Genomic DNA, 17,905 nt, shown 5'->3' with positions numbered 1-17,905 from the left:
ACCTGAACAAGGTGGGGGTAGGGGCACGAACCTTTTGCACTGTCAAAATCTGCATATAACTTTTTTTTTTTTTTCTTGGAGACAGAGTCTCGCTGTCACCCAGGCTGGAGTGCAGTGGTGCGATCTCGGCTCACCCCAACTTCCGTCTCCCAGGTTCAAGTGGTTCTTCTGCCTCAGTCTCCCAAGTAGCTGGGACTACAGGCACACACCACCACACCTGGCTAATTTTTTTTGTATTTTTAGGAGAGATGGGGTTTCGCTATGTTGCCCAGGCTGATCTTGAATTCCTGAACTCAGGCAATCTGCCCGCCTTGGCCTCCCAAAGTGCTATGATTACAGGTGTGAACCACTGCATTGGGCCAAAATCTGTGTATTACTCAATTCCCCAGAGCTTAACTATTAATACCAACTATTGCCTGGAAGCCTTACAGATAACATAAACAATTAATACATATTTTGTATATGTATTATATACTGTATTCTTAAAATAAAACAAGCTAGATAAAATAAAATATTAAGAAAATCATAAGGAAGAGAAAATATATTTACTATCCGTTAAGTGTAAGGGGATCATCATAAAGGTTTCCATCCTGTTCAGTAGGCTGAAGAGAAGGAGGAGGAAGACAAAGGGTTGATCTTGCTATCTCCAGCTTAGCAGGTGCAGAAGAAAATCTGCCTACAAGTGAACCTGTGAAGTTCAAACCTGTATTGTTCCAGGGTCAACTGTATCGGAAAGATCTGACTACTATGAGCTAAGTGGTAATCATCATTGGTCTGGAATGGTGATTTTTAGAAAGTGACTTTATTATATCACTGATAGAGATGCCCTATACCAAAATACTGAGATTACCAATACCTTGCCTGTACTACAAACGTATTTTTGCCATTTTGGTTTCTGTTTCTATATTTTGAATTCTGTTTCTGTATTTTGAATTCCTAACATGATCCAGAAGGCTGGGAGATGCTCCTAATGAAAGAGAGAAACCTGGAATATTCTCCTATTTGCCAGATTGTTTCCTCTCATACCCAGGTTTTGAGATATAAAGTTGTCACAAAGTTCCAACTTATTTGGTATCATTCAAAATCTGATGAGCTTGCATTTTAAGAAGTGTTGATCAGTCCCATTTAAGAACAGTTGGTATGAGTTCACTTTATTTTACTTTATTTTTTGAGACGGAATCTCACTCTGTTGCCCAGGCTGGAGTGCAGTGGCACGATCTTGGCTCACTGCAATCCCTGCCCCTAGGTTCAAGCGATTCTCCTGCCTCAGCCTCCCAAGTAGCTTGGATTACAGGCACGTGTTACCACACTCGGCTAATTTTTTTTTTTTTTTGTATTTTTAATAGAGATTGGGTTTCACCATATTGGCCAGGCTGGTCTCGAACTCCTGATCTCAAGTGATCCACCTGTCCCAGCCTCCCAAGGTGCTGGGATTACAGGCATGAGCCACCATGCACGGCCGTGACTTCACTTCAAATGAGCACAGAAAAATCTGGGGGTCCAACAGCCTTATGGCACATCTTTTGAAGCCTGGTCAGACAGTGGGGTCTTTAGGTGATGGTGAAGTGACAGTTTTGAGTTGTTTTCTTTGGTAGTAAGTGTTGGTTAATTCTCACAGCAGGAACAATTCAGGAGTCCAAGAAACAATCTTGTTCACATTGCATTGATTTTGTTACAGTTGACAATAATTTAAAAATTGGCAGGCTCTAGAACAGAAAGACCTGTCCCCAAAGTACCTTTTCTGAAAAAGTTGCCCTGCCTCAGATGTTGTGTATCTGTTGAACTTTTCAGCTACTGTGGTTTCCAAGGAATGCACCTCTATCAAAAATGAGCTGAATTCCTAAGTCAATTATTCATTCCTCCATTTCAGCAAAGTCAACAAATATTGACAGCCCACCTTGAATCACTGGGACCCTGGATGTAGTGGCGTTTACATATTCCGGCTCTTTTGGGGGGCTTTACAATCTAGCTGGGCAGAAGAGGAAACATGCAAATAAATTAAATTCAGGGTCCTGTGAGGGAAATGAACAGCCTCGGCAACCTAAGTTTTTATAATAACATAACTAAAAGCTCGGCTCCACAGCTCAGTAGCTGTGTGCCTTGGACAGGTCATACCAGATCAGGAAAGGTGAGGTGAAAATGAGTTGCCAAACGCAGCACCATGGTTCCAGCTCCAGGCAGAGGGTCACATCGTGTCAGGTGTGCGAAGACAGAATAGCCTGCGGAGACCACTGTGGCGTTGAAAAGAGGTGTGGTCGCGACCTTTGGCGCCGCAGAGGCGAAACAAGAGGTGGTGTTCGGGCCCTCAGGTATGCCTCAGCCGCCCGAGGCGAAGCGCACGTGACAGTTGGCGGGAAATCCCTGGGGGTGGAGCCTTGGCTCGCGGCCCGGCCGCCCCGTGTCACGTCATCGAGCAGCTCCCCCTCCCTTTGCTACAAGTCGCACGCGCGGAAGTAAACACCTCTACGTCATCAGGGCGCGTCCTCGCCTTTCCCCTCCCATCTCCTCAGATCGGTGGACGTGCTCGCCTCCACTCGGGGCCAGGTCTATGTCCCGGTTTCCCGCAGTCGCGGGCAGGGCGCCAAGGCGGCAGGAGGAGGGTGAGCGGTCAAGAGACCTCCAGGAAGAGCGGCCCCCGGCTGTTTGTATCGCCGATAGAGGTGCGGTCCGCGGGACGGTACGGAAGCCAGCGGGAGTTACGGCGTGGGGGTTTTGGGGGGGATGAAAGTACGCCTTTGGCCGGCTGAGAAGAGTAGTGAGGAAGCCGTGGCGTTCTTCTGGCTTTCCAAGCCCGAGGCGAACTTTGCGTCCAATGAGCACTTTGCCTTAGAGGGGGGCGGTCCCAGATCCAAGTTGGGCGAAAACCTTACTGGGGGGCGAAAAAGTGAACCCCAACGCCCGAAATGCATTCTGTTCTTAAACAGGCTCACAAACCCTTTGTTCTCTACCCATTCATCCTCCCCCCTCCTTCGTCGGGCCGCCAGCCTGCCTTTGGGTACGGTATGAAGGGAGCCAGTTTCCAGGAGCCAGTTTCCATGGTTACCCACCACTTGGCCTTCTGGGATATCAGTCACTCTGAACAGGGACCTAACTTGAACCATGAATCAGAAGCAAACACAGGTGGCTTCTAATCCAGCTGAGAATTTTCTGCTGTGTTCCAGTTTTTGGTCTATTGTTAAATAAAATTGGGTTTTGTGCTTCTGTGTAAGTATACATGTGTATACGTTGCCTTGAGCTATACTTGCTTTGTAAAGTACTTTGAGTTACGCGTGAACAAATGCTCAAGTTGCTGAATTTCACCAAAAAGTTGTTCTGGGCTCATTAACCCTCACTTACAAATTGTACATGAGCGATTTAACTGAGAAGTCATGGATGATCCCTTCCAGCCCTAAAATTCAATATTGCCTTTCTGGTTTCAGTCCTGAGAAGTTGAGTCAGAGATATCTTTACAAGTCTTTTAATTGACTTGTTTTTCTGTTATTACAGAAGAGAAAGGATGCACGTCCCAGGAGGGAGGAACTACTCCAACTTTTCCTATTCAGAAACAAAGAAAAAAGATTATTCAAGCTGTGAGGGACAATTCATTCCTTATTGTTACTGGAAATACAGGAAGTGGTAAAACAACTCAACTTCCAAAATATCTGTATGAAGCAGGTGATTTTTTTCTGTTCTAACATTGGAAATATTTTTAAAATATCCTCTTTTTAAAGGCCAGTAGGACTTCTGTACTCCATGGTTGCCTACTATTTGCTTTATAGTCCCCCTTCTCTTGGCACACCCCCTTCCCCTGTGTCTCCCTCGCTTCTTTATGGTCTATTTCAGGTTCAGGAATTAGTTGGGATGGCAGATTTTCCCATTTTTAATTACCATAATAATCTCAAATAGAATTACATCTAGATATTAATTCCATTTTATAGAATAAGGTTGTCTAGCAGTAAACTATTAACCATTGGATACTGAAATAATTTTGAGAGGGAAGAGATATGTGATATCTGTTGCTGCCATTAGTACTTCTTGGTTCTTTCTCTAGAGCATTATCAAGTAAATATTTATCCCCTGACTTTGCCAGCACAAGCCAACTAACAAATTACCTTTAAAATATGTTAAGTAAAATTAATAGGAGGCCTTTGGTTTGGACTGATCCCCCGCACTAGACCCAACAGACCAAACCAAAATGGAGTTACTCATACTGAAGTTCCACGCCACCAAGTCTAGAAACTAAATTTTTCATCTAATCTCCTGAGAAATCAGGAGAAAGAGATAATAGCCAAATCCCCAAACAGACCAGTTTAAGCCAGCATCAAGAAGTTTCCTCTGCTTTAACTTTTACAAAAAAAGTAACTTTGAAATTAGCAATCTGCCTTTTATTTTCTGTTTCTACTTTCCCTTAGCCCTTTTCTGTCTATACAATCAGCCTCCTCTGCTCAGCTCATTGGGACACTCATTCTATTTTATGAGACGATGGGTTGATGTGATTCCAGAGTTGGAATCACAAAAGCCAATTAAAAATTTTTGGTCGGGCACGGTGGTTCACCTCTGTAATCCCAGCACTTTGGGAGGCCGAGGCAGGCGGATCACGAGGACAGGAGATGGAGACCATCCTGGCTAACACAGTGAAACCCCATCTCTACTAAAAATACAAAAAGAAAAATTAGCCGGGCGTGGTGGCTGGTGCCTGTAGTCCCAGCTACTCAGGAGGCTGAGGCAGGAGAATGGCGTGAACCCAGGAGGCAGAGCTTGCAATGAGCGGAGATCGCGCCACTGCCCTCCAGCCTGGGAGACAGAGCGAGACTCCGTCTCAAAAAATAAAAAAATAAATAAAAATAAAATAAAATAAAGTTTTTTAGGCTGGGCGCGGTGGCTCAAGCCTGTAATCCCAGCGCTTTGGGAGGCCAAGGTGGGTGGATCACGAGGTCAGCAGTTTGAGACCAGCCTGGCCAACATAGTGAAACCCAGTCTCTACTAAAAATACAAAAATTAGACATGGTGGTGGGCGCCTGTAATCCCAGCTACTTGGGAGTCTGAGGCAGGAGAATTGCTTGAACCTAGGAGGCGGAGGTTGCAGTGAGCTGAGACCATGCCATTGCACTCCAATCTGGGAGACAGAGTGAGAGTCTGTGTCAAAAAAAAAAATTAAATTTGTTGTAATTTTGTCTTTTGACAAGTGTCTTTCAATATGACAGAACTTTCTGTTGTAAGGTTTGTAAAGAACAGTATTATATTGGATATGATTTGCCTTAAAAAAGAAATATATTATTCTAATGCTTCAAATCTAAGGTGCCATCTATTAAGATATATCACTATTTTATATGCAGTAATCCCCTCTTATCCTTGGGAGATGCCTTCTAAGACCACTCAATGCCTGAAACTGCCAATAATACCAAACCCTGCATATACTATGTTTTTTCCTGTACATACATACATACCTATGATAAAGTTTAGTTTATAAATTAGGCACAGTAAGAGATTAACAACAACCACAATAAAATAGAACAGTTACGACAGTATACTGTAGTAAAAGTTCTGTGAGTGTGGTCTCTCTCTGTCTCTCAAAGTACTGTAATTTTGGATCTCCATTGACTGTAGGTAACTGAAACATTGGAAAGCAAAACCAAGGGTAAAGAGGGACTACTGTATTAGTAAGAATGGAAACACGCCATCAATTTTAAGATGCAGCTCCATTCCCAAAGATATTAAAATGCTATATGGAAGGTGTATAGCTATAGATATAGATATAGATTTTTTTTTTTGAGATGAGATCTTACTGTGTTGCCCAGGCTGGTCTCAAACTCCTGAGTTCAAGCAGTCCTCCTACCTCAACCTCCTGAGTAGCCAGGGTCCTGAGTAGCTGGGATTATAGGTATGTACCACTGCTCCCAGCAGAAAGGTGGCATATTTAAATCCAGTTTTAGGCCGGACATGGTGGCTCACGCCTGTATTCCCAGCACATTGGGAGGCTGAGGCAGGTGGATCACTTGAGGTCAGGAGTTCAAGACCAGCCTGGCCAACATGGTGAAACCCCATCTCTACTAAAAATACAAAATTAGCTGGGTGTGGTGGCTTGCGCCTGTAATCCCAGTTACTCAGGAGGCTGATGCAGGAGAATTGCTTGAACCCAGGAGGTAGGGGTTGCAGTGAGCCGAGATTGTGCCACTGCACTCCCGCATGGACAACAGAGCGAGACTCTATCTAATAAATAAATAAATAAATCCAGTTTTGTGGCAAAGGTAAATTTATTTTGGGAAATGTGTGGAATTTTATGAATTCCTATGTGTCAAAATTCTTGGCTTACCTTTAGAGTAGATTTTTAGACAGAAAAAACAAAACCAAACAAAGCCTGAAATCTAATTTTAAAAATGTATTTTTTACAAAAAGAATTAGGTGTGGTGGCGTGCGCCTGTAATCCTAGCTGCTCAGGAGGCTGAGGCAGGAGAATTGCTTGAATCCGGGAGGTGAAAGTTGCAGCGAGCCGAGATTGCGCCACTGCACTCCAGCCTGGACGACAGAGCAAGACTCCGTCTCTTTTTTTTTTTTTGGCCGGGCATGGTGGCTCACGCCTATAATCCCAGCACTTTGGGAGGCAGAGGCAGGTGGATCACCTGAGTTCGGGAGTACGAGACCAGTCTGACCAACATGGAAAAACCTCGTCTCTACTAAAAATACAAAATTAGCCAGGCATGGTGGCGCAAGCCTGTTATCCCAGCTACTTGGGAGGCTGAGGCAGGAGAATCGTTTGAACCTGGTACGTGGAAGTTGTGGTGAGCTGAGATCGCACCATTGCACTACAGCCTAGGCAACAAGAGTGAAACTCCGTCTCAAAAAAAAAAAAAATACATACATATATATATATTTTTTGAGTGGTTACTAATATGTATTATTTTAAATTAATATTTAAATTTTCATAGTGCAGACGTAGCAATGTGTTTTTAATTTGCAGGATATTCTTTTGGAAACATTCAAGCAGTTTTGTATTCATTGGCCAAAAACAATTTAGCTCTAATAGGAAGACAATTGCTAACATTGTTGTATTTCTTTATCTCTGGTTTTGATAGGGTTTTCACAACATGGTATGATTGGTGTAACTCAACCACGAAAAGTAGCTGCTATATCAGTTGCTCAGAGAGTAGCTGAAGAAATGAAATGCACTTTGGGATCCAAAGTAGGATACCAAGTTCGTTTTGATGATTGCAGCTCTAAGGTACAAAAGTCTTGTTGGTATTTGTTTCTTTTCTTTTTTGGGACATGGCCTCGCTCTGTCGCCCAGTCTGGAGTGCGTGGCACAATCATGGCTCTCTGTAACCTCTACCCTTCTGGGCTCAAGTCACCTCCTACCTCAGCTCCTTGAGTAGCTGGGACTACAGGAGCATGCCACCATGCCCAGCTAATACTATAAACTTAACGGAAAGAGTGGAGAGAGTTCTGAAAGATTTTTAATTTCAAAATTCAATATATATTTTAAATAATTTATTTTTGTCATTCATTGGTAATGCTTTAGCTTTCAAGTGTCTGATATTCATTCCATTTTCTCCTTCCTTAGTTTATAAATGACAGTTTATTTTCTCAGGATTCTCTTATTTATGTTTTTTAACTGTAAGGTTTCTTGACATGTAGATTTTTAAAATGCTTTATTGTAATAAAATATATATAACTTAAAATTGACCATTTTACCATTTTGATATACAATTCAGTGCCATTAAGTATGTTCACAATGGGCTGGGTGCAGTGGCTCACTCCTGTAATCCCAACACTTTGGGGTCCAAGGCCAGTGGATCACCTGAGGTCGGGAGTTCAAGACCTGCCTGATCAACATGGAGAAACCCCGTCTCTGCTAAAAATACAGAATTAGCCAGGCATGGTGGTGCATGCCTGTAATCCCAGCTACTCAGGAGGCTGAGGCAGGAGAATGGCTTGAACCTGGGAGGTGGAGGTTGCGGTGAGCTGAGATCGCACCACTGCACTCCAGCCTGGGCAACAAGAGCAAAACTCCATCTCAAAAAAAAAAAATGTGTTCACAATGTTGGGTAACCATCACCATTTCTACTTTCAGAACTTTTTTTTATCATCCCAAACAGAAACTCTTATCTGTTAAACAATAGATTAAAACCCCCATTTCTCCCTCCCCCTAGCCTCTGGTAACTTTTTTTTTTTTTTTTTTTTTGAGACAGAGTCTCACAGTGTTGCCTGGGCTGGAGTGCAGTGGCGCGACCTCCACGCCCTGCAACCCCCGCCTCCCGGGTTCTAGTGATTCTCCTGCCTCAGCCTCCCAAGTAGCTGGGATTACAGGCTCCTACCACCATACCCAGATAATTTTTTGTATTTTTAGTAGAGATGTGGTTGGTCTCAAATTCCTGACCTTGTGATCCGCCCCCCTCAACCTCCCAAAGTGCTGGGATTACAGGGTGAACCACCGTGCCCTGCTGTAACTTCTATTCTACTTTCTCTATCTACAAATTTGCCTACTCTGGGTACCTCATACAAGTGGAATCACACAGTATTTTGTACTTTGTGTCTCTCTTATTTCGCTGATTATGTTTTCAGGTTCATTTATTTTGTGTGTTTGTATTCTTGAAGTCAGTGGAAAGCTGAGTTAACAAAATCAATCAATTAACAAAATCAGCAAGTGTTAAGCATCTTCTATATTCATGGCACCAACAAATTTAAGATTTTCTTTTTAATAGTGAATATTATAATTTATATTCCCTGCGAATTTCTTAATCCTGTCCCAGCTACAAAACAATCCCTGGTTTACATATGTTCCCTAATAGGAATGGCCATCAAATATGGCACAAATTGACCCCAAAAAATACTATCTTTGCCTTCCTAGTGGTCACTGTTTTTTCTTTCTTCCTTCCCTTGTTTTATGGATGTCATTGCTGTTATTCCTAGCCTTTGGACCTTTTACTCACCCTGTTTTAATGCTTGTTGAGTAACACATTTTTATTTGGAGATAGTGTCTTGCTCAGTCACCCAGGCTGGAGTGCAATGGCATGATCTCAGCTCACTGCAGCCTCTGCCTCTCAGGCTCAAGCAGTCCTCCCGTCTCAGCCTCCCAAGTAGCTGGGACTACAGGTGTGCACCACCACACCTGGCTAATTTTTATATTTTTATTAGAAATGTGGTTTTGCTATGTCGTCCAGGCTGGTCTTGAACTCCTGGACTCAAGTGATCTGCCTGCGTCAGCATCCCAAAGTGCTGGAATTACAGGCTTGAGCTACCGTAACACATTTTTTAGTAGGACAGTGGGGTAGAGAAGAGGAGAGAGTGGGTGGAAAGTATGCACCTACCATTTTCTCATTTTCCCTGAATCTTCTGAAATAGGGGCTGAGTCAGAAAGATAAATCTCATTTCACTGTTGTTTCCCACAACTTGCTCACCTAATGCCATTGCATCATCTTGCCACTTTCCTCTGACTTTATTGTATCTCCTTATTGGTGATTTTTGTTGCTTTGTCCAAGAGTACCCAAGTGAGTTATTTGTCCCTTTTTTTGTATAGACAGCATGCTTTGTGACTTACCATCATTTTGTCTACATAAGTTAGACTATTTTATGTACCCTTTTGTTTAGTCAGATTGGTTTGATCACTTAATGTTTGTACCTCTTGAGGAAAAATTTAGTTGGGAAAGTAGTGGTGAATTTCTGTGACTCTGCTATTTGAACATTAGGAGACAGCAATCAAATATATGACTGATGGATGTTTACTGAAACATATTCTTGGAGATCCAAATCTTACCAAATTCAGTGTCATTATTTTGGATGAAGCCCATGAAAGAACTCTAACTACAGTGAGTATTTTTTTTTTTATTGTTATTAGCAAGTAGTTTACTTGTTTGGGTAGCTTTTTACTATATAGAGAATTGCCTCCTCTTACTTTTTAATTTAATTTAATTTTTTAGAGATAGGGTCTTGCTCCATCACCCAGACTGAAGAGCAGTGGCACGATCATAGCTCACTGCACCCTTGAACTCCTGGGCTCAAGTGATCCTCCCACCTCAGCCTCCCGAGTTGCTAGTACTGCAGACGTGCATCAGCATGTCTGGCTAATTTTTAAGAACATTTTTTGTAGAGACTTTCATTTTGTTTCCCTGGCAGGTCTCAACCTCCTGGCCTCCCACCTTGGCCTCCCAAAGTGCTGGGATTACAGGTGTGAGCCACTGCACTTGGCTCTTATATTTTAATCTATTAAAATAGGAATTCCTTGGATAGAATAGCAATGTATTTAAAATAGCTTGGTTGTTAAGTGCTTGTGACTTACTAGAAATTTACTTTTCTTTCAGGATATCTTATTTGGTTTATTGAAGAAGCTATTTCAGGAGAAGTCTCCTAATAGGAAGGAGCATTTAAAAGTGGTGGTAATGTCAGCAACTATGGAATTAGCCAAGCTCTCTGCATTCTTTGGAAATTGTCCAATATTTGATATACCTGGAAGGCTTTATCCAGTCAGAGAGAAATTCTGCAATTTGATTGGTCCACGAGACAGAGAAAATACTGCGTATATTCAAGCGGTATTACTTGGCATTCATTTAATGTCTTTTTTTAATATCTGTGATTCTTACTAATTAGGTAGTTTGATAATTCGTTTGTTCCCTACTATTTTAATGACAGCCCTCACAGGTCCTAGAATTTTTAAGAACCAAGTTTAATTTTTCTGTGGGGCAAGGGAAGTGGTGGTAAGGGAATGACTGTATTTGCACTAGCATATTATGCCTGCATTTCTTGCTTCAGATTGTGAAAGTCACCATGGATATCCATTTGAATGAAATGGCTGGAGACATCTTGGTTTTTCTGACTGGTGAGCATTAGTATCAAGTTAAAAAACTTACTATTTGTAAGTAAGGAATGTGACACCCAGTAGAGTGCTACCTTTGTTGGGAATTCTGTGCCCTTCTCAAGTGTTGCCCTAGCTTTTTTTGATTATCTGAATAATTTTAGGTAAAAGATATATAAAAATTGTAGGCTAGCTGCCAAAGAGAATTACATATATGTATGTCAAAGACATAATAGTATATATATATTTTATGTCAAAGGCATAGTAGTGTGTGTATATATATACACACACACACCCACGTATATATGTCAAATGTCAAAGACATCAGGCTCATTAGTAAATATATGTAAAACACACTGACCTTTTAATTGAAAGAAATTAAATAGTTAAATATTGTTTTTATTGGTCTGTCTTAGATAGAAATGTAACCTGACTAAACAGACCTGGGTTAATTCCATTATTTCAAAGGACATCTCACCAGGTTCTTCTTTGGGTGGTGGCATTGTGGCCTTATGTGTGATAACAGCACATAAGGTGTAAAATCTATGTATCATAGACAAGCATGTGGCATTTTTGGAGATCAAAAATAAAATAGTTAAATCCTAAACTAGTAGTGTAACTTTTCAAGTAGCAGCACCCTCCTAATAGGAATTAGTAGTTTCCTTGTTTACTTTTTTCCTCTGCCTTGTACTAATGTCAGAAGTGAGGGATTGTAACAATCTTTGCCTTTTGGAGATTACTTATTTTGAAATTTACCCAAATGCAATAGCAACCTGGACTAGCTTTTCCCCTTTGTTAACAATTTAGTGAGTCTTCTCAAATACTGTGTTAACAGGGTGAAAAACTTGAAGATGATAAATATTTTTATTCCTTTAGAGATTTAAGTTCCTTAGAAACTGATGTTTCTTCTACTTCAAATTTTTTGGTTGAAATATGTTACAGCTTAGGTGTTCATCTCCTTTACTTTAAATGAGAGATTTACAATAATTTCTAGGCAAAATTAATTTTAATATTGACATTTTCTTTATTCTTAAATTAATTTTTCTGTTCAGTTGCTGAATTTTTTTTTTTTCTTTCTGTTTTAGGCCAGTTTGAAATCGAAAAAAGTTGTGAGTTACTTTTTCAGATGGCAGAGTCTGTTGATTATGATTACGATGTTCAAGATACCACCCTCGATGGCTTGTTAATATTGCCATGTTATGGATCTATGACAACAGGTAATTTCTCATTAGAATAGAAAATTTGATTTTTTAAAAAAACTTTTTATTGAATAATCAGGTTTACAGAAAAGCACTCAGGTCTTAAGTGGTTAGGTTAAGTTTCACAAACCAACCTCACCTTTGTAACCCACATCTAGATCGTGAAACAAATCAATGAGAACCAGCATTCCTTGAGAGAAGTGATTTTTGCCTGAAGTCTTTTTACATTTCACTTTTTCGAGAGCCTTGGATATCCCCCTTATTATCGTTAAGAGTATTGTTTCTCCTAGCAAAACAAAACTATTGGTGAGAATTCTTTGAAATGAGGACAGTAGTTTCTTGCTGGTATTACTGTAAGTCAAACCTAATTTGCCATTGCCGCAGAATTTTTAGAAATTGTATATATCCAGGTATATCTAAGTCTAAACACAGTGGATTGTTTTCCTTTTTTTTTTTTGTAACCGAGTCTCATTCTTGTCACCCAGGCTGCAGTGCAGTGGTGCAATCTCAGCCCACTGCAACCGCCACCTCCTGGGTTCAAGCGATTCTCCTTCTTCAGCCTCCCAAGTAGCTGGGATTGCAGGTGCTTGCCACTATGCCTCGCTAAGTTTTTTTTTGTTTTGTTTTTTAATAGAGATGGGGTTTTGCCATGTTGGCCAGGCTGGTCTCAAACTCGTGACCTCAGGTCATCTGCCTGTCTTGGCCTCCCAAATTGCTGGGATTACAGATGTGAGCCACCATGCCCAGCTGTGGATCATTTTCCTTTTAAAGTAGCCATGCCTTAGTCTGCTTTTCAAGCATGATCCTGTTCTTTGGTGAATTTCAAGAGCAGATACAAACTCTTGATTTGACACTTTGGTCATAGTAAATACTGTTGAATGAGGTTTAGAATTTGTTTTGTAAAACTTTTATTATGGAATTTAACTTGTAAAATTAAAGGGAAATTAACCTTAGCCTCCTATTTGGAGTTGGAATTAGCATTTGAATGTTTTTATATTTTACGTGTATGTGTATTAACAGCTTTTGTTGATTGGGTGATTCTTATCCCTATATTAACAAAGTTTTGGAATATATGTGTCAATAAAGAACATAGATGTGTTATTTTGGAAATCTCTTTTATGATGATATTAGCTCCTTTCTATTGAAGCATAGATATCTATTTTAGATTTTTACATCTTCAGGGAAATTCTTAGGATCATTGTTTCAGGTTCTCATTGTTTTCTCAAGATTTGGTTCACCAATGCTTTTATAATTTACTTTGTAACTGATAAAAAAACCCATTATGTTTGGTTTGTTGTTAACCATTAACTAAATATATACATAGACATATGTTTTTCTGTACAGAGTAAATAATTTCATCTTTCTTACTGCCACATTGAAAATAATGTTCTGGATCTTCTGTTGCCTCCGTTTTTTTTGTTTGTTTGTTTTTTTGAGATGGAGTCTCGCTCTATCACCCAGGCTGGAGTGCAGTGGTGCGATCTTGGCTCACTGCAACCTCTGCCTCCCGGATTCAAGCAATTCATAGAGACGGGATGTCACCGTGTTAGCCAGGATGGTCTCGATATCCTGACCTCGAGATCCTCCTGCCTCGGTCTCCCAAAGTGCTGGGATTACAGGCGTGAGCCACCGCACCTGGCCTAGAAACATGACTTTTAGTGAAAAATTGAGTTTTTCGAAACTTGAGTTTGACACATGCATGTTTTAAATTGGTATTTTCTTTTTATATATACTTTAGATCAACAGAGGAGAATATTTTTGCCACCTCCACCTGGAATTAGAAAATGTGTCATATCCACCAATATTTCTGCAACATCTTTGACAATAGATGGAATCAGGTATAACTTTTGAACTTTCTCTTAAAGTCAAGGAAACCTATCGTTACTAAACATTAGCTAAACATTACTGAGTTTGCTTTTCTGTGCCCTCCACTAATTCCCTTCTCTCCTACTTTTTAATGTTCTTAACATGTAATCACCTATTTTGTTTTGTAATTGATTGCTTTGAGCAGGAAATGGAGTAGGAGGTACATACTATATTCCTCTTCACCCTTTTTTTTTTTAGAGACAGGTTCTCATTGTGTTGCTAAGGCTGGAGTATAGTGACTATTCACAGGCATGCAGTCATAGCACACTACAGCCTTGAAGGGAGATCAACCAATCCTCCCGCCTCAGCCTCGTGGGTAGCTGGGACTACAGGCATGTGTCACCATACTTGGCTGTTCACACTTTTTAACTGCTTGGCAACTTGAAGCTTCCTCTTTTCAAATTTAAGATTATGTAGATTATGTATAATGCTTCATGGGTTTCACTAAATAGGAAGCCAAACCTATTTTTCTGTACTCCCATTGTAAGCATATACCTTAGATGATTTGATATTTCCTTCTACCTTGCAGCCTCACTTGGTAGAGTTAGTTGTATATCCAGTGTTTATCTGGATGTATTGTCTCTGACTTTTTATCTTTTTGTGAAAATTAACTATGATTCAGGTCCCTTATCTTTTCTGGATGTAGTAAATAGTGCTATCAAATTTTTGAGTAAATTTAGTAAGGGAACACTAAGAAATTTTAAGTCTGGACTGATAACTAATGCAGAGTTCTTTAAGACTGGGTTATTTATCATTTACTCAATATATTTTATGTCTTTAGCTAAGTCTGATTGTCTGCCTAAGGAAGGCTGAACCTGAATCTCAGATCCTGTGTGTTTCTTCTGGGTAAAATGGTCACCCAGGTCTGAGAGGAAGTCTTAATTTACTCTGCTTTTCTTTGTTACTTTAAAAATAACGCTAAGGGGTTAAGGGAGTGCTCTCCTGGGTAAATTAACCTCTGTAGTTTTCTGTTTCCTACACAGGCAAAAACCATTAAATAACAAGATTCAGAATGTTGTCTTGTTACTGCTATCCTGCTTTGGTTCCTTACCTGACTTGTTCACCATTTAATTGGCTTAGAATGGCATGTTAAGGGCTAGTTGAAATTAGATTCTGAATCTGTTAAAATGGTCTGAAACTGACTTTCAAGTTTGTGTATTTTTTTTATTGAGGCAAAATTCACATAAAATTAATAATTTAAAAATGAACAATTAAGTAATACTTAGTACATTTACAGTATTGTGCAACCACTGCTTCTACTTAGTTCTAAAATATTTCAACACCTCAAAATAAGACCCCATATCCATTAAGCACATACTCCACATTCCTCTCTCGACCCCAGCCCTTGGCAACTACCAGTCTTACTTTTTGTTTGTATGTGTTTTCTTTTTTTAAAAAATTCTTTAGATGTGTCAGCAGGAAGCAGTATGTATTTTCTGTTCTGAATATTTCATACAAATAGAATCATATAATATGTGGCCTTCTGTGTTTGCTTTCTTTCCCTTAGCATAATATTTTTGAGGTTTGTCAACATTGTAGCATCTATCTGTACTTCATTCTTTTTTGTGGCTGAATAATGTTGCATAGTGTGAGTGTGTGTGTGTGTATATATATATATATACAATTGTGTGTGTATATGTACTGCATACATATATGCAAAGCATTTTGTTCATCCCTTCATCCATTAATGAATGGTTAATGGACATTTAGGTTGTTTTTACCTTATGGCTATGATTCATAGTGCTAATATGAACATTGGTCTATAAGTATTTATTTGAATACTTGTTCTCAGTTCTTTTTGGTGTATACTTAGAAGCAGAGTTGCTGGATCATATGGTCATTTTGTGTTTAACTTTTTGAGGACCCCTGAACAATTTTCCACCTTGGCTGAACTGTTTTACATTCCCATCAGCAACATATGAGGGTTCCAATTTCTTGACTTTCAAGTTTTACACGTAACATAAAAGGCATTGTGTACTTGCTAGTTTGCTAGAAAAGGAGAAACCAAAGTGGTTAAAAATTAACAAGTCTTCTTTTATTTTCCAGAAACTTAACTTGCTTTGATTCTTCTTAGATATGTGGTAGATGGTGGCTTTGTGAAGCAGTTAAATCACAACCCCAGATTAGGGTTGGACATCCTGGAGGTGGTTCCAATTTCAAAGTAAGTCTCTATGTCAAATCTTTTTATTCAAAGAACAACTGATTAGGTAATTTCTAGCTGGTTTGGGGAGAAAAAGTAAATTACCTGAGAAACCCACAGAATGTTTTGGAGACTTTTTGCGTTATTTTCCTTCTGTAGGAGCGAGGCATTACAGCGAAGTGGCCGAGCTGGCAGGACTTCTTCAGGAAAATGCTTTCGGATCTATAGTAAAGATTTTTGGAACCAGTGTATGCCTGACCATGTGATCCCTGAAATTAAGAGAACTAGTTTGACATCTGTAGTTCTGACCTTAAAGTGCCTTGCCATACACGATGTCATAAGGTATGTAGACAACTAGAAAAAAAAAGAAAAACTTGTTAGCATAGAGCCAAGTTATTGGCTCAAAAATTATTTTGAAATATTTGACTCATACATCCCTGAGAGTTTAGGCTAACCTCTTTTAGAGGTTGGTTTTTATATTGGTTGCTTTTCTTCTTTTTTTTGAGATGGAGTCTTGTTCTGTCGCCCAGGCTGGAAAGCAGTGGCATGATTACCACTCACTGCAACCTCCGCCTCCTGGGTTCAAGCAATTCTCTTGTTTCAGCCTCCTGAGTAGCTGGGACTACAGGTACTGGCCACCATGCCTAGCTGATTTTTGTATTTTTAGTAGAGACGGAGTTTCACCTTGTTGGTCAGGCTGGTCTCGAACTCCTGACCTCAGGTGATCCACCCGCCTTGGCCTCCCAAAATGCTGGGATTACACAGGCCACTGTGCCTTGTCCTGTTGGTTGCTTTTCAATTAAACTAACACAGAAGACTTCCTTGCATTGCTTTAGTAGGATCTCTTGCTCATGATTAACCTTGGCTTAATGGTGGCGTTGGGGGGTTGTGCTGATGTTTATTTGGATCACTTAATGACCACTGTTTATTTGTAATGAAAGGTATATAATGAGTTGGGCATAAGGGCTTATGCCTGTAATCCCAACACTGTGGGTGGCCAAAGTGGGAAGGTTGCTTGAGCCTGGGAGTTCGAGATGAGCCTGGGCAACATAGTGAGACCTTGTCTCTACAATTAAAAGAAAAAAAAAAGAGTCTGATATGGTGCATGTTTGAGTCCCAGATATTTGGAAGCTGAGATGGGAAGATCGCTGGAGCCTGGGAGGTAGAGGCTGCAGTGAGCCATGATTGCACCAGCGCACTCCAGCCTGGGCAACAGAGTGAGACCCTGTTTCAAAAGAAAGGGGCTGGGTGCGGTGGCTCACATCCGTAATCCCAGCATTTTGGGAGGCCAAGGTGGGAGGATCCCTTGAGGCCAGGAGTTTGAGACCCGCCTGGCCATCCTGGTGAAACCCTGTAGCTACTGAAAATGCAAAAATTAGCTGAGTTTGGTGACATGTGATTGTAGTCCCAGCTACTCCAGAGGCTGAAGCACGAGAATCACTTGAACCCAGGAGGCAGAGGTTGCAATGTGCCAAGATCACACCACTGCACTCCAGCCTGGTCAACAGAGTGAGATTATGTCTCAAAAAAAAAAAGGGTATACATTGGAAAGTGGAGTGTTTTTTTTTGTATGGCCAGCATTATACTATATACCATGAAAGACAGAGTAATACTCTGTAGTTTTTTGCTTTCACTAAGCTTAAGCTTAAGTTATATTAGAGAAATAAGGTTCAGACATGTGAAATGAAGGATAGAATAACAGTTCTATCCTTTAGAACAGTTAAATTAGCCAAATGTTAAACAATATAATTTATTGGTATAGGATAGAATATTGTTGTAGATTGAAATTTCTATCATAGATGGTAGAGGAATTAGTGGAGGAAAGTGCTATCTTGTTCTTTATTTTGTTCTTAATTCCCTTGGAATTTAAAAGTGTTCAGGAATTTTGGGGGAGGATAACCGTGCAGTTTTTAAATTCATAGTAAGTGATTATTA

At 40.2% G+C, this 17,905-nt stretch overlaps 1 protein-coding gene across 11 annotated transcripts in view; it reads left to right on the top strand.

The window, feature by feature from the left end:
* The first annotated feature begins 2,508 nt into the window (after window positions 1-2,508).
* Window positions 2,509-17,905, top strand: part of DHX40 (DEAH-box helicase 40) — a 45,276-nt gene continuing 29,879 nt past the window's right edge. For 2 of the 11 annotated variants that reach the window (XM_077970874.1, XM_015119976.3), the window contains exons 1-10: window positions 2,509-2,660; window positions 3,487-3,654; window positions 7,053-7,198; window positions 9,663-9,782; window positions 10,275-10,502; window positions 10,723-10,789; window positions 11,851-11,982; window positions 13,703-13,802; window positions 15,905-15,991; window positions 16,130-16,312. In XM_077970874.1, coding sequence (XP_077827000.1) covers window positions 2,549-2,660; window positions 3,487-3,654; window positions 7,053-7,198; window positions 9,663-9,782; window positions 10,275-10,502; window positions 10,723-10,789; window positions 11,851-11,982; window positions 13,703-13,802; window positions 15,905-15,991; window positions 16,130-16,312 — 1,343 coding nt within the window. In that variant the 5' untranslated portion in view covers window positions 2,509-2,548. Of the gene's footprint in view, window positions 2,678-3,486; window positions 3,655-7,052; window positions 7,199-9,662; window positions 9,783-10,274; window positions 10,503-10,722; window positions 10,790-11,850; window positions 11,983-13,702; window positions 13,803-15,904; window positions 15,992-16,129; window positions 16,313-17,905 lie in introns of all 11 variants that reach the window. The other 9 variants (XM_077970879.1, XM_015119975.3, XM_077970878.1 and 6 more) reach the window with 5 other exon arrangements.

Source organism: Macaca mulatta, chromosome 16, assembly GCF_049350105.2.
Source record: "Macaca mulatta isolate MMU2019108-1 chromosome 16, T2T-MMU8v2.0, whole genome shotgun sequence".
Classification (NCBI taxonomy): domain Eukaryota; kingdom Metazoa; phylum Chordata; class Mammalia; order Primates; family Cercopithecidae; genus Macaca; species Macaca mulatta.
Note: the sequence above shows the minus strand (reverse complement) of the source record. Positions and strands in the feature narration are given on the sequence as shown.